This window comes from Hemitrygon akajei, chromosome 18, assembly GCF_048418815.1.
Source record: "Hemitrygon akajei chromosome 18, sHemAka1.3, whole genome shotgun sequence".
NCBI lineage: Eukaryota > Metazoa > Chordata > Chondrichthyes > Myliobatiformes > Dasyatidae > Hemitrygon > Hemitrygon akajei.
This window is the reverse complement of record NC_133141.1, coordinates 11,228,259-11,236,280: the sequence shown is the minus strand read 5'-3', so window position 1 is coordinate 11,236,280 and position 8,022 is coordinate 11,228,259. Positions and strand designations below refer to the sequence as shown.

General features: G+C 44.5%; 1 protein-coding gene across 7 annotated transcripts in view; it reads right to left on the bottom strand.

The window, feature by feature from the left end:
- The window catches only part of kcnh6a (potassium voltage-gated channel, subfamily H (eag-related), member 6a), a 165,143-nt gene extending 163,251 nt beyond the window's left edge, over nucleotides 1-1,892 (bottom strand). For 3 of the 7 annotated variants that reach the window (XM_073070781.1, XM_073070780.1, XM_073070786.1), the window contains exon 1: nucleotides 1,314-1,888. Coding sequence is in view for 6 of the 7 variants with exons in the window: in XM_073070780.1 (XP_072926881.1) it covers nucleotides 1,314-1,389 (76 nt within the window). In the remaining variant the exon portion in view is untranslated. Of the gene's footprint in view, nucleotides 1-1,313 lie in introns of all 7 variants that reach the window. The other 4 variants (XM_073070782.1, XM_073070783.1, XM_073070785.1 and 1 more) reach the window with 2 other exon arrangements.
- Between the last annotated feature and the right edge of the window lie 6,130 nt (nucleotides 1,893-8,022).

The window sequence follows — 8,022 nt, the reverse complement described above, 5'->3', positions numbered from 1 at the left end:
TCGGTCCACAATAGAGACCCTTATCAGAATCTGGTTTATCATCACTCACATACATCATGAAATTTGTTTTTGCAGCAGCAGTACAGTGCAATACACAAGATTACTACAGTACTCTGCAAGTCTTAGACACGTATACCTGATAAATGTACTTTGAACATTGCTCCCACTGTGAAACAGATACAGTACTCATGCTTTAAAGTGATTACGTCACCCAGCGGACCCCACTCACTCTGTCCAATCATCCAATTACATCCTGGTTTATTCTCACTTCCACACAGTAGAGACAATTTCCAGCAACCAAATTGACCTATCGACCTGCACATCTTTGGGATGTAGGAAGAAACAGTGGAAATTGGAGGGAGAGCATGCAAACTCTACACAGACAACTCTTGAGGAGCTGTGAGGCAGCAATACCAGCATAACTGTTGCAATCATATTCAGCATACAGTGGAAACCAGCTGTTTTTTTAAAATTCCAGATTCTATCACTTGAATTTAAATTGCCAACTTGTCTGATCACTGGTCCAGAACTCAGGACCGACCAGAGCTGTGTTGCTGTGTTTGTCTGTTTCATTTGAGATACTAAACCAAGGCCTCAAATTGACAAATACCTTACAAAGCAGAGGGAGTTCTTCCCACACATCCTCAGCCAAACAGTTCCCTCTCAATCAAAACATTAAAACTAATTATCTGCCCATTAGCACAATGCTTGTGAAATGTTATTGCGCTTACTGACTGCATTTTTACATGATAGTGTTCACTGTCTATCGAGCACTTTCTGACGCTTCAGGTGGAGATAAGTACTATACAAAGAGACTCGTTCATAAAATCTAAACAGATATCAGCACCATGACCGCTGAGCCCCACTTGGTACGAGACAGACTGCTCCTATTCACCGCTGATAGTCGGTGTTTGGTGACAAAATACAGCGAGTTTTGGAGGCCCTATATATGGGTGCGGATTTAGTACCCGATTTCCCACCCATCTTTACTGCGGTGCGAGAGAAGTGGGGGGAGGAAGAGGAGAGAAGAAGAGCGGGCGAAGGAAAGGTTCGATTCCCCGCCGCGACACTGACAGAGGAACAATAGAGTGGGGTAGCGGCGGCCGCCAGTCTCCACACCTACCGAAGGCGGGACACACACAATCCTCGGATCCTCCACTTGTTCGCCCCCACGACCACCACCACACACACGCGCACCCCATGATCGGCCCACTGATAAACCCCGCACCCAGACAACAGTGCCGGGCGTTTTGTTGCACCGTCCCCTACTACCCCTCTCTCCGGACTGACCCTCGCCACCCATCTCCACTCACTCTGGACCTCGAACTTGCGGATGATGGTGTCCAGGTAAGTGTTCTGAGGCGCGACGTGGCCCCGGCGGACCGGCATGGTGTCGGCGAACCGGCCTCTGAATTCAGTCTAGAGAACCGACCTCCTCCTGCAGCTCCATCGCCGCCGCCCACGACACGCCCCCTCTCTCCCTCCCTCTGACTCCGTCACCACGGCACCGGACTCCCGGGAAATCCCAGCAGCATCACCCGTCTGGTGCCGGGATCGGGGTCTGCTCCGCAATCAGTGCCGGGGCTGGGGGGCAGCGGGAGACGGTCCGCGGGCACTCGGCGTTCCGTAGGTGGGTGAACGATCCGCAAACAGTGCCTGGGATGCAGCTCCCACTCGTGCAGCGGTAAGACTGAGCTGTGCTCACACATCGGCTGCTGGACCCGCCCGCCCGCTGTCGCGGGTGCGATTGATCGGCCGGGGAGGAAGTTCCGTGACGAATGCAGATAGATTACTTGTGAAACTCGTGCTGAATTCCGAGTACATGATCTCCACAGAATGCTGGATGTGGGTCAGGCGGAGGTCACACCAACTCCTGCAATGAGCTTAAAGGGGAGCAGCCCACCTGGCGAGTAACGTGTAACCCTTTGGACAAGTTTGCAAACAGACAACGGTTGTTAAATGGGCATTACATCGTCGCCACAGCGCTGATGAAGGCATTCCTTCACCCAGAACTGTTGATGAGGGCAGCTCCACTTTAAATTTTTTCCAAACGACCATTTTTAAGAGGGAGGTTGGAACGTGTCTAAATTTACACATGTTTAAAAATAAAATGCTCCACTGCGTGTTGTGCTCTTGAGACAGGGATGCTGAGGAGTGGAACGCTTCCCAGCTCCTCTGCAGTGACAGATCAGACGCGAGATACGACAGACTAGTCACAGTGTCAAATTCCTGAACAATGCCAGCTCACACTGTGAGGACAGGTACAGGCGGCCTCCCGTAGTATTCAGGTCCCTTTACAATGCCACATCAAACAGGGCATTTACAAGGATTATAAACAGTAAAGACTTTCTTATCAAATGCTCCCCAGAGGTGCTAACGCTGAATCAAGTTCCATTCTATTGTCGTCAAACACTCCTAGGGTTAGATGCGGAATAAAATGAGTTCTTTCGGCAAAACATACTCTCGCAAATAGGACATTGTATGGATTGCATACAGATCGTAAAAGTCCCTAATGCTGTTGCAAAACGGAGTAAATATAGTCTAGGGTTTCAGAGTGAAAAGCTGCATCAAACTACCAGCGCTTATCACAGCTTGGGTATCTTCCACACAACTCCTCAGAATTCTGGTCCTAATATCTGGTTAATGTCTTAGTAAGTGCGGTCAGATAGGAAGCTAATGGCAGGTGGCAGCGTGCTTCAAGGATCACATCCTACAAAGGTTCAATCTTGACTAAATATTTTGCAGTAATTGTCAGCTTTGGCTCAGCTGGCAGCATTTCAATTCAAGAGAAGATTTTGCATTCAAGTCTCCCTTCAAATATGTGACCATAAAATCCCAGTGTTTGCTAGTGCCTTTTCTTTGAGCTATTGTGTCATCTTTAAGATACGGAGTCACCTTAATTCCATGTCCTTGAAAATACAAATCTTCGAACTGCTCTCATTTTGAGATCCCTTTGCCTTCTCCTTAATGGAGAACTGCCTGGGCATCCACAATATCACCAGCCTGCTCCACAGGAGGAAGTCCTTCCCAGAATCTTGTACATCATGATAAAATGCTTTTCAATAGCTCATATCAAGAGATCCCTTCCTCACACTGACTGGAACCCTCTGAACTAAAGGTTAATCTTCAAACCCCTCTGTGAGCAACCTAGAAAGTTGAGAATGAAAAACAAGGACTTGCATTATTTAGCACTTTTCATGACCTTTAACAGTGAATTAAATACCTCTGAAGCATTTTGTCACTCGAGCACCGAGGTCATTTTACAGAAATCTAGCACCACAGACAAAGCAGTATTCCCTTAACAGTGCATTACCTAAAACATTTTGCTCACACAACTGTTGTAGCCCTGGACCCAGAATCTTCTGACTTGGAGCTAGAATTCCACCTGCTGAGCCAAAACCAACAGCTTGTAATTTTATGGAAACACTTTCATTTCTCACCTTACTCTCAACTGTCTCAATGTTCCCAGGACAAGTGTGGCTTCGTTCCTCTATCCCCTAAAAGGGCAAACAAAATGACAGAACAAATACAGCAGTTTCTGGAATTTGGGAGATTGTGATTATTCCAGCTATCATCAATTGGTGATGCAGACGATCAGAAAGCAAAGGTTGTAGCTTGGAAGTAGGGTATTCAGCAGGAGACCAGTGACAGAGCCCAACCGGTACCACCTCCACATGACACAGAGTAACTTCTCTACAGTCATTGCTGACAGCTCATCCTTTATTCTGAGTATTATACTTGGCTTGCCATAAAGGGAAAAATTAACTCTTCTGCCAAGTGACTCAATATAGCCTGCTAGTATGCAAAACCAAAACAGGAGTGTCAATTTTGTAAAGGTGTGATGTTTTTCATTGCATTAATGAAACAGTAAAAGGCCTTGTTGACAAAATCCCAAGGTGTGTTATCAGCAAAACATTCAATTATGTGCATCCAAGTGATATAATCCATCATCAACAGTGCTTTCAAGCAGCACCACTCACCAATAGCCAACACATCATCACTCAGTTTAGGTTACACCAGGCCCATTTAACTCCAGACCTTTGGAATCCATGATTCCACATGAGTTGAGTAAAAAATGAAAAGTTCACTAATTGACTGGTATCAATAACACATAGTCAATGTTGGGAAGATCCCACAAACCCTCATATCTGAAGCCCATGTACTTCAGTTTTCTCGACTTTCCTCACTCCACCTTTTATAGCCTCTCAGACTCCAGTTCAGCTGAATTTAGTAGAATCCAGTTGTAAAAATTTGCATCACGAAGAGGGGGACTGATGAAGGGTCTCAGCCCAAAATGTCAACTGCTTGTTCCTTTCCATGGATGCTGCCTGACCAGCAATTTGTGTGTGTTGTAATTAATTGGTGCTTAGTCTGCTATTGGCAGATATATTGAGATGCAGTTTAATGCTTTGTCTGCATGCCATCCAGATGGATTGTTCCATACATTAATACATCCTGGTAGTGCAAAGGAAAACACAATAACAGAATGCAGAAAATACTGTTACAGTTACAGAGAAAGTGCAGTGCAGACTGAAAAATAAGCAGCAGAGGGCATGAGGACATAGACAGAGATATCAAGAGTTCATCTTTTACATACACAAGATCTGTTCATTAGACTTATAAGATTGGAACTGAAGCCTGTTGAGACTCATTTTCAAGCTTTTATATTTATGGAAGTGGAGAGTAGAAGAGAGAATGACAGGGTGGGAAGGGTTTTTGATTATGTTGCCAAGGCAGCAGGACATGTAATGGGGAGACCAGTTTCTGTGTTCACAGCTGTCTGCAATATTGGGCAGATTAGTTGCTACGTGAAGCTGCTATTAGATAGAATGCTCTCTATGGTGCATCTATAAAGATTAGTGAGGGTCATCAAGGACATTCTAAATGTCATAACCACCTAAGGAAATTGAGGTCCTGCTGTGCTTTCTTGTTGAAGGGCGGGAGACTCATTAGTGCGGAGAACATTCTTCTGCACCTGTAGGTATGAATCCAGGATGATGGTGCCAGGGTCAAGAATGTCACAGGTCAGTTGCAGGACATTCTAAAGAGCCAGAGGTTGTGCTTCATGTTGAATAACATGGGTAAAAAGGAGGAAAAGGTGAATTTAGGGAGCAAAGCTACAGATGAAGGAACAGGACCTGAAGGATGTAATCTCTGCAGATGTGCTAGTGTGCATTGTCATGGGAGTATCAGTCCGATGACCGAGTGGCTCTGGATGGCACAAGAGGGAGGTCTTTAGATTTCTGGATCACGGGCCAGCTTCTGGGGAGAGTGGGATCTGTACAAGCTGTAAGCTTTGCACCTGAACTGAAGCAAATGCTTCATCCTTGCAGAGCTTGCCTGTGCTGTTAGGAGAGTTTAAACTAATTTGGAAAAGAATGGGACACAGTAGATGCAGTTGGGAGAAGGAGCAGTCAGATATAGAAGGAAAACTAAGTCAGTGCAATAGGCAGAGCAGACAAGCATGATTTAGCACACAGGAGGAATGGAAAGCTGAAATGCTTCTATTTTAATGCAAATGTATCTGACAAATATGGCAGATGAACTTGAGCATTGATCAGCAGATGGAAATATGATACTGTTACAAGCAGAGAGACATTGTTTAAAGAAGGGCAGGACTGGCAACTCAGCATACAGGGTACAAAATCTTCAGCCATGACCGGGAGTAGGGTGTGCTTGTAAAAGAGGGGACATTGCACAATTTAGGAGAACATCACGGCAGCAATGGAGAACTCCCCATAAGATTATTCGAACGACTGCATGAGTTCCTCCCCGCACTTTGTTTGGCAGCAACCTTGCCGTTTCTTTGGTGGTTGTTTGTTTTACAAGGCCAAGTTGCTAGCTGGACCCTCAACCCAGTACGGATGGAAAGTATGCAAGAAGATGGCCCGATTCGAACCTGGGACCACTTGTTCCACTACACCACCAGCATAGACTGCACAAATAGAGGAGTTTAAAAAAAGTGATCACTTTGCTGGGGGCATACTACATACCCAAATCAGTGGGAGATAGAAGAACAGATACATGGACATATCGCAGAGAGATAATTACAGAGCAAAGGGATTTCAACTCCTCCAAAATTATGTAGGAACATCTTAGTGTGAAAGAATCAAATGGAACTGCATCTTGTTTATTAATTATTGTACTGCCCTGCACTGTTTTGTGCACTTTATGTAGTCCTGTGCAGGTCTGTAGTCTAGTGCAGTTTTTATGTTGTTTTACGTAGTCTAGTGTAGCCTTGTGCTGTCTCACATAGTCTAGTGTAGTTTTGTGTTGTTTCATGTAGCACCAGGGTCCTGGAGGAACGTTGTTTCATTTTTACTGTGTGCTGTACCAGCAGTTTGTGGTTGAAATGACAATAAACTTGAACCTGACTTGACTTGACTATGAGAGCTTTTTGAACACACAGATCATCCTATAAGTAGTGCTGGACCTCATCTTGGGGAATATAACTGGGCAAGTGATCAAAGTGTCACTTTTGATGACAATGACCATACATTGAAGTTCAAGGTAGTTTAAGAAAGGGATAAAGAGGATCTGGTGTTTGGGTTTGAGGGGCATGGTGGGCGGAAAAGAAGTCAATTTCAAAATATCGCAAGACAGGACCTGGCAAAAGTAAACTGGAAAAAGTTGCATGTGGGAGTTACACAAATGTGAAATAATAGGAGTTCAAGACAAATGTTCCTCCAAGGGTGAAATGTAGGGATATCCATGGACCCCTGGATGCCAGGGAACAGAGAGTTAGATCAGGAAGCTTATGATAGAAAATGGAAAATGGGGGAAAGAGGTTTCAGGAAATGGGCGGGGAATGTGTAGAATTTAAAAATTAGGAGGCCAGAGGGTACTTAAAATATTGCTGGCAAAGAAGATTACTGAAAATCACCAAGCATTCCCCCTAGTACATTAGGGGGAAGCAGGTAACCAGGGAAAGAGTAGAGTTCATTAGGGAACAAGGAGCAGAGGGAGTACTCTGTCCATGTAAGTGGAGGGCATTGTAGTTGAATTCAGAGGTGTGTCTGGGGATGGGGAAAGACAGTGAAATCTTGGAATATAATTACTGTAATAAGAGTATATTTTAGATGTCATTTCAGGCTTAAAGATGGATAAATCCACAGAGCCTGATAAAATGTATCCCAGGCTATTATGGGAAGGAGGCAAGGGAGGAGGTTGCTGGGGCCCCCGATGAAGATTTAAAAAAATTTCTGCTGGCCCTTGGTGAGGTGCCAGTGATGGGACAACAACAAATATGATAAAATTATTCAAGAACAGGCAGCAGGGATGAACCAGTAATTACAGTTGAGTCTAACGTCCGTGAGGGGAACTCAGGGGAGAAACTGAAGGACAAGATTTACCTACGCTTAGAAAGGTAGTTTGGTCAAAAAATGTCAGCAGAGGTTTGCAAGAGGGTGGTGGTGGTGTGGTGCAGAAGAAACTCCTGTCTGATCAATTTGAATTTTTCAAAGTAGGAACAAAAAATGAACACATATCACAAACTCCCACAGCCCCCAATGATCCAGTGATTTCGGGCTCTGAGGAATCTGTAGATCATTAACCATGTGATCCAGATTAAAACATGGAGGAACCATCTATGTGATGAAAATTAATCTCAGGGTTGTGTATGATGTTGTAAATGTACTTTGGTGATAAGTTTACTCTGAACTTTGAAAATATATTGAAGACGACAGTGTGTGGTGTAGTCTATATGGATATAATGCTTTTGAAAGGTCTCTTTTGGGAGACTGATCCAAAATGTTAGATCCCATGGGATCCAAAGCAAATTGGAGAATAGCATGGTGTTGTTGATACAGAGGATAGTTGCATGTTATAGAATAATATTGATCAGTTGGTAAGAGTGCAGAGCAATGCTAGATGGAATGTAATTCTGATGAGTGAAAGGATTGGGCGGACAAACAGTGAATGGCAGGGCCCTAGGAAATATTGAGAAGCAGGAGTGCTTAGAGTATGTCCAAGATCCATGAAGGTGGCAGCTTAGGTTGATGAAATGGCGAAGACCATAAGACA